General features: G+C 41.2%; 1 protein-coding gene and 1 pseudogene across 1 annotated transcript; both read right to left on the reverse strand.

Annotated features, from left to right (window-relative positions):
- Positions 1-2,536: 2,536 nt before the first annotated feature.
- Positions 2,537-4,600, reverse strand: LOC139564588 (large ribosomal subunit protein bL17m-like). Its single transcript, XM_071384221.1, has 3 exons — positions 4,201-4,600; positions 3,340-3,408; positions 2,537-3,172 (listed from the first exon to the last, which is right to left on the reverse strand). The coding sequence occupies exons 1-3, from the start codon at positions 4,372-4,374 to the stop codon at positions 2,912-2,914; spliced, it is 504 nt and encodes a 167-aa protein (XP_071240322.1). The 5' UTR covers positions 4,375-4,600; the 3' UTR covers positions 2,537-2,911.
- Positions 4,601-7,704: 3,104 nt separating this feature from the next.
- LOC139564481 (trypsin-1-like) lies at positions 7,705-13,401 on the reverse strand (annotated as a pseudogene).
- Between the last annotated feature and the right edge of the window lie 171 nt (positions 13,402-13,572).

The following is a 13,572-nucleotide window of genomic DNA, read 5'->3' on the forward strand; positions in this document are numbered from 1 at the left end:
GGAAGTTTACATACACTTAGGTTGGAGTCATTAAAACTCGTTTTTCAACCACACCACAAATTTCTTGTTAACAAACTATAGTTTTGGCAAGTCAGTTAGGACATCTACTTTGTGTATGACACAAGTAATTTTTCCAACAATTGTTTACAGATTATTTCACTTATAATTCACTGTATAACAATTCCAGTGGGTCAGAAGATTACATACACTAAGTTGACTGTGCCTTTAAACAGCTTGGAAAATTCCAGATAATTATGTCATGGCTTTAGAAGCTTCTGATAGGCTAATTGACATAATTTGAGTCAATTGGAGGTGTACCTGTGGATGTATTTCAAGGCCTACCTTCAAACTCAATGCCTCTTTGCTTGACATCATGGGAAAATCAAAAGAAATCAGCCAAGACATCAGAAAAATAATTGTAGACCTCCACAAGTCTGGTTCATCCTTGGGATGAATTTCCAAATGCCTGAAGGTACCATGTTCATCTGTACAAACAATAGTACGCAAGTATAAACACCATGGGACCACGCAGCCGTCATACCGCTCAGGAAGGAGACGCGTTCTGTCTCCGAGAGATGAACGTACTTTGGTGCGAAAAGTGCAAATCAATCCCAGAACAACAGCAAAGGACCATGTGAAGATGCTGGAGGAAACAGGTACAAAGGTATCTATATCCACAGTAAAATGAGTCCTATATCGATATAACCTGAAAGGCTGCTCAGCAAGGAAGAAGCCACTGCTCCAAAACCGCCATAAAAAAAGCCAGACTACGGTTTGCAACTGCACATGGGGACAAAGATCGTACTTTTTGGAGAAATGTCCTCTGGTCTGATGAAATAAAAATAGAACTGTTTGGCCATAATGAACATCATTATGTGTGGAGGAAAAAGGGGGAGGCTTGCAAGCCGAAGAACACCATCCCAACCGTGAAGCACGGGAGTGGCAGCATCATGTTGTGAGGGTGCTTTGCTGCAGGAGGGACTGGTGTACTTCACAAAATAGATGGCATCATGAGGCAGGAAAATTATGTGGATATATTGAAGCAACATCTCAAGACATCAGTCAGGAAGTTAGAGCTTGGTCGCAAATGGGTCTTCCAAATGGACAATGACCCCAAGCATACTTCCAAAGTTGTGGCAAAATGGCTTAAGGACAACAACATCAAGGTATTGGAGTGGCCATCACAAAGCCTTGACCTCCATCCTATAAAAAAATTGTGGGCAGAACTGAAAAAGCTTGTGCGAGCAAGGAGGCCTACAAACCTGACTCGGTTACACCAGCTCTGTCAGGAGGAATGGGCCAAAATTCACCCAACTTATTGTGGGAAGCTTGTGGAACGCTACCCAAAACATTTGACCAAAGTAAAATAATTTAAAGGCAATACTACCAAATACTAATTGAGTGTATGTAAACTTCTGATCCACTGGGAATGTGATGAAAGAAATTAAAGCTGAAATAAATAATTCTCCACTATTATTCTGATAATTCAAATTCTTAAAATAAAGTGTTGATCCTAACTGACACAAGACAGGGAATTTTTACTAAGATTAAATGTCAGGAATTGTGAAAAACTGAGTTTAAATGTATTTGGCTAAGGTGTATGTAAACTTCCGTTACAGTCCACTGTTGTTCATGGTTACGGATGCCATTACTTGACTGAATAGATTGATTTTGACAGGCTGGTTCCATTCATCCTGTACAACAAGCTGCATGATCAACTTATCTATGGTATTTGTCTATTATACACAGACACAAGTGGAAGAGCAAAGGGAGAGGAGTGAGAGGGTTTTATATGCATGACAGACAACAGCACAGCTTCCTGGGTATTTAGAGAGGTCTGGTTAAGAGCACATTACTGAAGCACTGTTCGAAATGAATGCATTTTAATGGTGTCAAATTAGAATATTCTGAATATGCTGTACATACACTTTTTGCCAAATTAAAATGGTTGGTTTTACTAGAGGCCTTGTCTGTTTCTTTCATACCTTGGCCACAGTGTGAATGTGTATGTGTGATGTAGAAGGGCAAGGGCATTCGTCCAAAACACCTACTCCATCTTGGTACAGTACAATTACTTTTCTGGAACCTCACAATTGGAGCGCTTACAGGCAAGTGGCAAAGGAGAACGGAGAGCCGGTCCAATTGAATGTAATTGCAATAGGTTTGGGGCAATTTAGGCAAGTAGTTACCAGTATGTGAAAACCAAACTCTACAGCAGCTCTTAATAACAAAACAGTTTGAATCTAAACAAATAGAACAAATGGGGAAGCTCATGATGTGTGATTTTGCCTGGTTGAAGGTGGTTGCTTTCATAAAATATCCTGCCTCTATTTGCCACTGTCTGTTTATTCTGAATCAGTAGAGATTAAAAACAGGACATCAAATAATAATGATAATAATGAAAAGTTTGGGGGAAATGTTTCTGAACCAGTAGAGGGAATAATACCAGCATATTTAAGCACATCTGTTAAATTCACAGTAGTGCCACGAACAAAACTTTTTATTTGACTAACAGTCAAAATAACAGGACGCTTAACATTGTCAAACAATCACATTTATTTTGACACACAACATCCTCTTTCATGTTCAGTGGGGTCCACAGAAAGTCAAATACTGTGCCAGTCATCTAAAACAGTGTGATCCACCAAAAGTCTTTGGGTGTTTTTCTTATTACACACAAAGCAACACAATGTTTCCAAACCAGGACCTAGTCAGAATCTGTGGACTATAAAAGTTTAGAGTACAACCCACCAGTGGGTCCCCTTCTTGGGAAATACAGGGGCTTATTCAGGAGGGAGCAACGTTCCAGAATGTTCATATACTGTAGAACAGACATGACATTCTAAATGTTTCACCATACCGAACACACCCCTGATCTAACACATGTAATGTCAGTGTGTGGCTGGTTGCATCATGCCTCAACCTTGGCTGCTGCCTGCTGTGCCCGCTCTTCTCTGTAGCCTTTGAGGAGCTGGTTGATTAGTGTGAGTTCATTGTCTCGTTTGGCGGTCTGGAGAGGTGGGAACGGGTTGCCTTTATACTCCAGCACAGCCATAGCAGCCTTGTCCAGGTTCTCCCTGTTGGGAATGCGGGCCATCCGGGTGTAGGCTTTGGGCTGGGTCTCAAACCTGGGAGCCAGGACCTTGAAGAGCTTTGGGATCAGATCCTTTTCCTTAAACCACAGAGGAGAGAGCAACAGGATGATGACTGACTGAAAGAACTAGGAACACACTCATACTAATCTGGTAAATAATAGTACAACAATGCTGGGGACATTGGGACAGTCTGGGTCTGAGCATTTTAAAACACTAACAAAGATCATAAAGAAAGAACATTTACTGTGAGCCAGAAGTTTGCCATTTTCATCGCTTTCTCGTCAGTGTCTCCCTTCTTGGCATAGTCAATCAACTGCAAAACAACATCACACATTGGTCAACAACGTCACAAGCTGTCAAAAACTACAGCAGCCTACTAAACAGGGATGGTTGAAGAAGTAGCTGACTGAACTCAACTCCATGGTTGTATTTGTTTGATTAAAATGCATGAATTTCAGCAAACAAAGGCACATAACTAGATAGAACAACCATAGGTACAAGATAAGCGTTTCATAATTTACTATTGACCTTGGGCGAATCAATGTAGTCAGAGCTGAATTTCTTCCAAGCCAGGACTCCGCTAAACTCCACTGGTGGAGTTCATCAGAAACTTCCTTCACCATGGGAGTTGAGTTTAGTCAACTGGTGGAGTAGCCCAAAGGCCGGCAGATGACAAGAGTCTCTTCATCTTACCACCCAAAGGAAATCTATGTAGCCAGCTATACACTCATATCCCCTGTGGACCGGGTTGTACATAAAATATTCTCCATTCGGGTTACAAAGGAGTCGATTTCTTCCTTAACTCAATTTAATGGCGAGAAGGTTAAAAAAAGATAAGACTTTCCTTATGAAACACCATTTTCCGCCATGTTCTGAATGTTACAAATCGCGTTTAGCCAATCAGGTTGGAGCAGTACCTTTTCTCCCCCCACCCCTGGTCTGATTGGCTGAAGGGGTATACACGTGTATAACCGGCTGCATACATTCCTTTTGGACGGTAAGATGAAACGACTCAATATCGCCATCTGCCAGCCTTTGAATTACTATTGTTGAAGCAGATGTGTTGAGCTGCTTAAAATGGTAACGTTACCATCCATGTCCTCACCTTTTCAGCATAGAATCGAACTTCGTCTGCTCTGCCTCGGGTGGTCTCTATCCTCTCGTGTCGAACAAGGCCGGTAAGAATGTTCCGAAGCATGTTTATTCGGGACTCTGGACCGAGACCCATTTTACGGGCCACCCGGCCATGGGATATCAACATCTGAATGGTGAGGCGCATCTTGTCGAGTTCAGACACCTACAAGAGGCTAGAAAGAAAAAAGGAATCAAACAGGCCTTTAAAAATGTAAACCGATGTTTCTAAGGAAAATTATATTTCGTTATTCTCGTGTAAATTAGGTTAATGTGCTCATTAATACATCCCCGGGTCGCATAACGTGCCAAATTTCGTTTGACATTGCCGGTGCATCAGTTATCGCAGTCTGTGTGGGTGAATGGTGTTACGTGAAAATAGTTCCGCCTCAAATGTATTCTATTTGTTTCTAGTTGTCATTAATTAATTAATTGTTGTTTTGTTATTAGATATCAGGCCTTTCTATGTGCATAGAGATTTCAAAATGTAAAAAAAATTTAATTTCTGATTTGGAAATGTAATCGGAAAAAGGGGAAAATATTTAAATGACTTTTTTCTCTACGATATATGATGACAAATAGCATATATATGCAGTACCAGTCAAAAGTTTGGACACACCTACTCATAATTTTCTTTATTTTTACTATTTTCTACATTGTAGAATAATAGTGAAGACATCAAAACTATGAAAAAACAAATATGGAATCATGTAGTAACCCACATTTTTTTTCACACTCTTGGCATTCTCTCAACCAGCTTCACCTGGAATGCTTTTCCAACAGTCTTGAAGGAGTTTCTACATATGCTGAGCACCTGTTGGCTGCTTTTCCTTCACTCTGCGTTCCAACTCATCCCAAACCATCTCAATTGAGTTGAGGTCGGGTGATTGTGGTCATCTGATGCAGCACTGCATATCTCTCCTTCTTTGTCGAATAGCCCTTACACAGTCAGGAAGTGTGTTTTGGGTCATTGTCCTGTTGAAAAACAAATGATAGTCCCACAAAGGGCAAACCAGATGGGATGGCGTATCGCTGCAGAATGCTGTAGTAGCCATGCTGGTTAAGTGTGCCTTGAATTCAAAATATATCACAGACAGTAGCAAAACACCCCCACACCATCACACCTCCTTCTCCATGCTTCACAGTGGGAACCATAAATGCGGAGATCATCCGTTCACCTACTCTGTGTCTCACAAAGACACACAGTTGGAACCAAAAATCTCACATTTTGACTTATCAGACCAAAATACAGATTTCCACCAGTCTAATGTCCATTGCTCGTGTTTCTTGGCCCAACCAAGTCTCTTCTTCTAATTGGTGTCCTTTAGTAGGGGTTTCTTTGCAGCAATTCGATCATGAAGGCCTGATTCACACGTTCTCCTCTGAACAGTTGATGTTGAGATGTGTCTGTTACTTGAACTCTGTGAAGTATTTATTTGGACTGCAATTTCGGAGGCTGGTAACTCTAACGAACTTATCCTCTGCAGCAGAGCTAACTCTGGGTCTTCTATCTTCTGTATACCACCCCTACCTTGTCATAACACAACTGTTTGACTGAAACGCATTAAGAAGGAAAAAAATTCCACAAATTAACTTTTAACAAGGCACACATGTTAATTCAAATGCATTCCAGGTGACTACCTCATGAAGCTGGTTGAGATAATGCCAAGAGCGTGCAAAGCTGTCATCAAGGCAAAGGGTGGCTACTTTGAAGAATCTCAAATATAAAATATGTATATTTTTTTGCTTACTACATGATTCCATATGTGTTATTTCATAGTTTTGATGTCTTCATTATTATTCTACAATGTAGAAAATAGTAAAAATTAAGAAAAACTCTGGAATGAGTAGGTGTGTCCACACTTTTGACTGGTACTCTGTGTATATATATATTTTATTGTACTCCGAATGATCCCAAATGCATAGCCAAAATAGTATTCTAGACAGAATTGTCCTGATAGCATAGCCCTTCGGGCCACCGTACTGGCTTCACTTCTGGGTCCCTTGTGGCTACGGGTCTGGGACCATTCTGAAAATCCATCAATATCTCAGTCACTCTTAATCAGCAGTTTCTCACAGTAGAGGAGAGTGGGGTAAGTTGAGGTTTTTTCATTCAGCATCACTCCATCAAGGGAAATATTGTATTCTTTCTAATAAAGATATCTACATATATTTCAGGATTTTATAATCATTAAAAAGTGGTTTCGTGGCACAACTTACCCCAGGTGTGGGGTAAGTTTAGCCGCAGGACAGGGTAAGTCAAGATGGCTACACATTTCTGGACTGAATTAAATATTACCAGTGCCGTTTTAAAAACAGAATTCAACACAGTCAATTTCAATCATTTTAAGCATCTTTTAACTAACAAACACTTTGTTATTTTTTTAATACTTTTAACATAGGCCAGGCCCTGTTGTTACCTCATATCCCAGCTATAATGCCTTGCAAGCGTCATGAAACCTCTAATATAATAAATACATTTGACTTGGTGAAAATCAGTTTTTTGGACCTAACTTGCTTATCACTTTTTCCATGTGGTTTCTTAATTCACAGACTCAATGAAATGAAGGCCTCTTTCTAAATATTTGGTCAAATGATTAATGTTGTGTATGGTTTCCTAGAGACATGGGTGGCTCAACTTACCCCACTCTCCCCTAGTGTATGGCTTTCAAATTTCCTGAAGTGAATTACAACCTTATAATAGATATTTATAGCCAAGCACCTCTTAACCATTAATATGCAGGTATTGTCCTGTGATGGCCCAGGGCTAAGCCCTGAATGTTGGGGAACTCTGATGAAGCCTCTGATTGTCCCTCTCAGTAATGGAGGTTACGGAATCTCTCATTGTGAATATTGAAGTACAGTATTTAGCATCTGGACTCAGTCTGACTGATGCACATTCAAGGGATATTGAATCTATATCATGCAACCCAATATACAAACATTATGTAAGATCCAACCATGTTCATGTTGCACCACATAGTATTTCAGTAGCAACACAACTCTCACAGACAGAATACTCTAAATGGGTAAGAAGGAAAAGCAATTATGCCACACTTTTAACATCCCTATACCAGCTATTGTGAGCAGCAACGCGTCAATACACCACTATAGAAACAAATCAATGTAATCAATAATGTTCCTTGTTGTATTGATACAAAACAAATTGTTATGGTAGGGTACCATGACAAAATGAATTTACCCCCTGCATATTTTAGTAAGAAAAGATCCATACTTAAACAATTTGCTGGTGATTACTAGTTTCTCTGGTGTTTACTAGTAATACTACTTGACATGAGAAGATAGAAATACCTTTACAAAGATTTCTAAGGAGAGTGGGAGTACAAACACAACAGCAAAAAAGTATTTAGAGTTAAATGCTTTATTTGTCATGGGGAAAAAATGTGAATGTTGAACTGCACAGGATGTTGTAGAGTTTTAGGACCGTGCTGGAGTACCGACGCTAGGATCAGATTTATTAGTTGGCCATGGTGCTGGTCAGCCAGTTGTTGAAGATGCACACCTAAAGGACGATAAGGAGAAGGGAGACATCAGTGGACACAGGGCCAAGTCACTGTAGACCTGAGATAAAGTTGGTAGTAGAGCTGGGGTGAAGTTGGTATTATTGAAGTTAGAAACATGTAGTTGTGACAGGGATGAGCCAGTGGTCTAATAAAGGAATGCTGTCACAAACCCATTAAAGTATTTATTTGAAACTACTTGATGCTTTGTCCCACAAACTTAGCAGCAGAAGCCTATATTCTTACCTTGGCATAGACACCAGGGTTACCGGGCTCGGCACAGCCATAACCCCAGGACACAACACCCTGCAGCTCACTGTTGCACACCACTGGGCCACCAGAGTCACCCTGAGAGAGAGACAATGAGAGATTTCAGGCACTGTAGCTTGTTGCTATCGGCAGCTGTAAGGATGGATGAAAAATGAAAGAATGGATAGAAAGAAAGAAGAGGAAATTAAAGGCAGAACATGTCATTTATGGATCATTTACATTTTAACACGGGCAATGGCTACCTGAGCAGGTATGTTTTATAACGTAACCCCAAAATACATTAACATGGTGCCTGTATTGCTGGGCTCACTTGAGCTCATGGTGTTTCCCCATCCAGAGACGGTACACATGGTGCCAGCAGGGGCACAGCTGGTGGGTAGAGCAACAGGCTGCACGTAGGTGTTGAGGGTGGCGGGTTTGCTCAGCTTGATCAGCATGATGTCATTGTTGATGTTGTAGGAGCTGTAGTTGGGGTGGGGGATGACGCGGGAAGAAGAGATGAACTACTCGTTACCCTCAGTCCTGGCAATGTTGTGCTTAGCCAGATGCACCTCCACATGGCTTAGGGTGAAAGAGAACGAGGGAAAGGAAAGTCTTTCATCACTTGATGGTGTTCTGTGCTGAGCTTTGGGGTGCAGGTGAAGTGAACTGCATTATATAATCTGGATGATAGGATGTTGTTAAGCCATGACAGACATGTAAAGTAAGTAAATAACCTTGTACAAGCCTTGGCGTGTGCGAGCCGGAACGGCTAACAGGAACAGGAGCCTATCTCCTGTTTCTGCAGCGCGAGGCAGCTTGATGTACCAGTACACATATTGAATGTATTCATTAAATGGAAGTCTTATCTATAAGCACATAGGATACTTCAGGTACAGGTATGTAGTTTACTCATGCCATGTAGCAGTGAGCAGCAAACACAACCCAGTTCTCATTGACCAGGGAGCCACCACAGAAGTGGTATCCAGAGTTCAGAGACACCTGGTGGGGCTGGGAGTAGGCCTTGCACTCATACCCTTCGACGATCTGGTCCTCCTCCGTGGCAACTGGAAACAGAGAGAACTCTCACAGTTAGCATTGACACATTGCCTCACCTTTCGAGATTATGAAAATCATGATCGTGACATTATAATGTAAAACTAGATCATGATATTTGTTTGACGTCTCTAAAGGACTGTAGATATTTTTGACAAGCAACAGGAAAGGTTATCCGGCCTGTTATCTGGACCTCTGACAGTCTCTATGGGGGTGCCACAGGGTTCAATTCTCGGGCCGACTCTCTTCTCTGTATAAATTAATGATGTCGCTCTTGCTGCTGGTGATTCTCTGATCCACCTCTACGCAGACGACACCATTCTGTATACTTCTGGCCCTTCTTTGGACACTGTGTTAACTAACCTCCAGACGAGCCTCAATGCCATACAACACTCCTCCCGTGGCCTCCAACTGCTCTCAACCGTTCGCTGCCCGCACCCGCCCGCCTGACTAGCATCACTACTCTGGACGGTTCTGACTGAGAACATGTGGACAATTACAAATACCTAGGTGTCTGGTTAGACTGTAAACTCTCCTTCCAGACTCACATTAAGCATCTCCAATCTCCATCTCCAAGCATCCTTCACTCATGCTGTCAAACATACCCTCGTAAAACTGACCATCCTACCAATCCTCGACTTCGGCGACATCATCTACAAAATAGCCTCCAACACTCTACTCAACAAATTGGATGCAGTCTATCACAGTGCCATCCGTTTTGTCACCAAAGCCCCATATACTACCCACCACTGCAACTTGTACGCTCTCGTTGGCTGGCCCTCGCTTCATACTCGTCGCCAAACCCACTGGTTCCAGGTCATCTACAAGTCTTTGTTAGGTAAAGCCCCGCCTTATCTCAGCTCACTGGTCGCCATAGCAGCACCCACCCGTAGCACACACTCCAGCAGGTATATCTCATTGGTCACCCCCAAAGCCAATTCCTCCTTTGGCTGCCTTTCCTTCCAGTTCTCTGCTGCCAATGACTGGAACGAACTGCAGAAATCACTAAAGCTGGAGACTCATATCTCCCACACTAGCTTTAACCTCACTAGGGTACGTGAGACGCTAGCGTCCCACCTGGCCAACATCCAGTGAAATTGCAGAGCGCCAAATTCAAAAACAGAAATACTCATGATAAAAATTCATAAAACATACAAGTGTTATACATCGGCTTAAATATTAACTTCTTGTTAATCCAACCGCTGTGTCAGATTTCAAAAAGGCTTTACGGCAAAAGCATACCATGCGATTATCTGAGAACAGCGCCCAGCAGACAAATCATTACAAACAGTTACCAGCCAAGTAGAGGAGATACAAAAGTCAGAAATAGCGATAAAATTAATCACTTACCTTTGATGATCTTCATATGGTTGCACTCACAAGACTCCCATTTACTCAATAAATGTTCGTTTTGTTCGATAAAGTCCCTCCTTATATCCAAAAACCTCCGTTCTGTTGGCGCGTTTTGTTCAGTAATCCACAGGCTCAAAGGCAGTTACAACAGGCAGACGAAAAATCCGAAAAGTATCAGTAAAGTTCGTAGAAACATGTCAAACGATGTTTATAATCAATCCTCAAGTTGATTTTAGTCATAATAACTTATTTGGGATAGGGGGCAGTATTTTCACTTTTGGATGAATAGCGTTCCCAGAGTAAACTGCCTCCTACTCAGTCCCAGATGCTAATATATGCATATTATTAATAGTATTGGATAGAAAACACTCTGAAGTTTCTAAAACTGTTTGAATGATGTCTGTGAGTATAACAGAACTCATATGGCAGGCAAAACCCAGAGAAAAAATCCAAACAGGAAGTGGGAAATCTGAGGTTTGTAGTTTTTGAACTCAGCCCCTATCGAATACACAGTGGGATATGGGTTATTTTGCACTTCCTAAGGCTTCCACTAGATGTCAGCCGTCTTTAGAACGTTGTTTCAGGCTTCTACCGTGAAGGGGGGCCGGATGAGAGCTGTTTGACTTAGGGGTCTGGCAGCAGCCTCGTTCTCAGTCATGCGCATTTCACATGAGAGGTAGCTCTCGTTCCATAGCTTTTCTACAGACAATGCAATTCTCCGGTTGGAACATTATTGAACATTTATGATAAAAACATCCTAAAGATTGATTCTATACTTAGTTTTCGTCCGACTGGACCTGAACGCGCGTTTGGATTTGTTTACCAAACGCCCTACCAAAAGAAGCTATTTGGACATAATTGATGGACTTTATGGAATAAATCAAACATTTATTGTCGAACTTGGATTCCTCGGAGTGCATTCTGATGAAGATCATCAAAGGTAAGTGAATATTTATAATGCTATTTCTAACTAATGTTGACGGCGCAACATGGCAGATATTTATTTTGGCTGTTTTGGGCCCTACTCAGATTATGCTTTTTCCGTAAAGTCTTTTTGAAATCTGACACAGCGGTTGCATTAAGGAGAAGTTTATCTATATTTCCATGTATAACACATGTATTTTCATCAACATTTATAATGAGCATTTCTGTAAATTCATGTGGCTATCTGTAAAATCACTGCATGTTTTGGAACTACTGAACGTAACACGCCAATGTAAAATGAGATTTTTGGATATAAATACGAACTTTACAGAACAAAACATACATGTATTGTGTAACACGAAGTCCTATGAGTGTCATCTGATGAAGATCATCAAAGGTTAGTGATTAATTTTTTCTCTTTCTGCTTTTTGTGACTCCTCTCTTTGGCGGGAAAAATGGCAGGGTTTTTCTGTGACTTGGTGGTGACCTAACATAATCGTTTGTGGAGCTTTCACTGTAAAGCATTTCTGAAATCAGACACTGTGGCTGGATTAACGAGAATTGTATCTTTAAAATGGTGCCTAATACTTGTATGTTTGAGAAATTTGATTTGTGAGATTTCTGTTGATTTGTATTTGGCGCCCTGCAATTTTATTGGCTGTTGGCGAGGGGTTCCGCTACCAGTCCTAGACAGGATAATCAATAATATTTCAACCGGACAAAAGCTTTGTCAATATAAAAGGAAAACAAGAAAGGCTCTCGGTCGTGCGCATGAAAAACCTCTGGGACACTGCAGTGTCCACTCATTCAGAGTGGTCTTACTTTCTAATTTTTCAGAATACAAGCCTGAAACAATTTCTAAAGACTGTTGACATCTAGTGGAAGCCATAGGAAGTACAATTTGAGTCCTAAGTCATTGGAATCTGTATATGCAGTCTATGGAAAACTACAAACATAAAAAAATCCCACTTTCTGGATGGATTTTTCTCAGGTTTTCGCCTGCCGTATCAGTTCTGTTATACTCACAGATATTATTTTAACAGTTTTGGAAACGTTAGAGTGTTTTCTATCCACATCTACATTATATGCATATCCTAGCTTCTGGGCCTGAGTAACAGGCAGTTTACTTTGGGCGCGCTTTTCATCCGGATGTCAAAATACTGCCCCCTACCCTAGTGAAGTTAAGCACCAGCTGTCAGAGCAGCTCACAGATCACTGCACCTGTACGTAGCCCATCTGTAAATAGCCCATCCAACTGCCTCAACCCCATACTGTATTTATTTATGTATTTATCTTGCTCCTTTGCACCCCAGTATCTCTAATTGCACATTCATCTTCTGCACATCTATCACTCCAGTGTTTAATTGGTATATTGTAATTACTTCGCCACCATGGCCTATTTATTGCCTTTACCTCCCTTATCTTACCTCATTTGCACACACTGTATATTGACTTTTTCTACTGTATTATTGACTGTATGTTTGTTTATTCCATGTGTAACTCTGTGTTGTTGTATCCGTCGAACTGCTTTGCTTTATCTTGGCCAGGTTGCAGTTGTACGTGAGAACTTGTTCTCAACTAGCCTACCTGGTTAAATAAAGGTGAAGTAAATAAAATAAATAATATTAGGTTAACTTTCCTAGATGTTGACAGAACAAAATACGCTAGACAGGGATGTGCACAATATATTGGAAGTAGTTCACATGATACTTACGACTTGTAGCAGTGAGCAGCAGACACCACCATGTGCTGGAGATCAGGGAGCCACCACAGAAGTGGTATCCAGACTGCAGAGACACCTGGTGGTGCTGGGAGTAGGGCTTGCCTTGCACTCATACCCTTCGACGATCTTGTCGTTCTCCATGGCGACTGGAAATCGAGAGCAGGCACATTCTAGCTATATTTCCTCACCTTTTGAGATTATTAAAAAAAGCATAGCACTATGATAAAAGTGGAATAAAAGTTCTTAATAACGTAAAATAAACACATTTGTGATGTTAGTGTCATAACACAGTCCCCTATGACAATTTTTACACTGCTCCAATGAGCAGAACGAAGACCAGAGAAATCATTGTTGCTGTGTGATCCTGTCGATGAAAGGGGTTAATCTGCACCCCTGGTTTATGTACCGCCCAGTTTCATGGACTGTTTGATTTGTCAAGAGAAAGCTAATCAGATTTAAAAGGTTCTCTGGACAGCAAATAATACAGCAGGTAGCATCAAGCTGTAAAATGTCGGAAAGT

Source organism: Salvelinus alpinus, chromosome 35 (genome assembly GCF_045679555.1).
Source record: "Salvelinus alpinus chromosome 35, SLU_Salpinus.1, whole genome shotgun sequence".
Classification (NCBI taxonomy): Eukaryota; Metazoa; Chordata; class Actinopteri; order Salmoniformes; family Salmonidae; genus Salvelinus; species Salvelinus alpinus.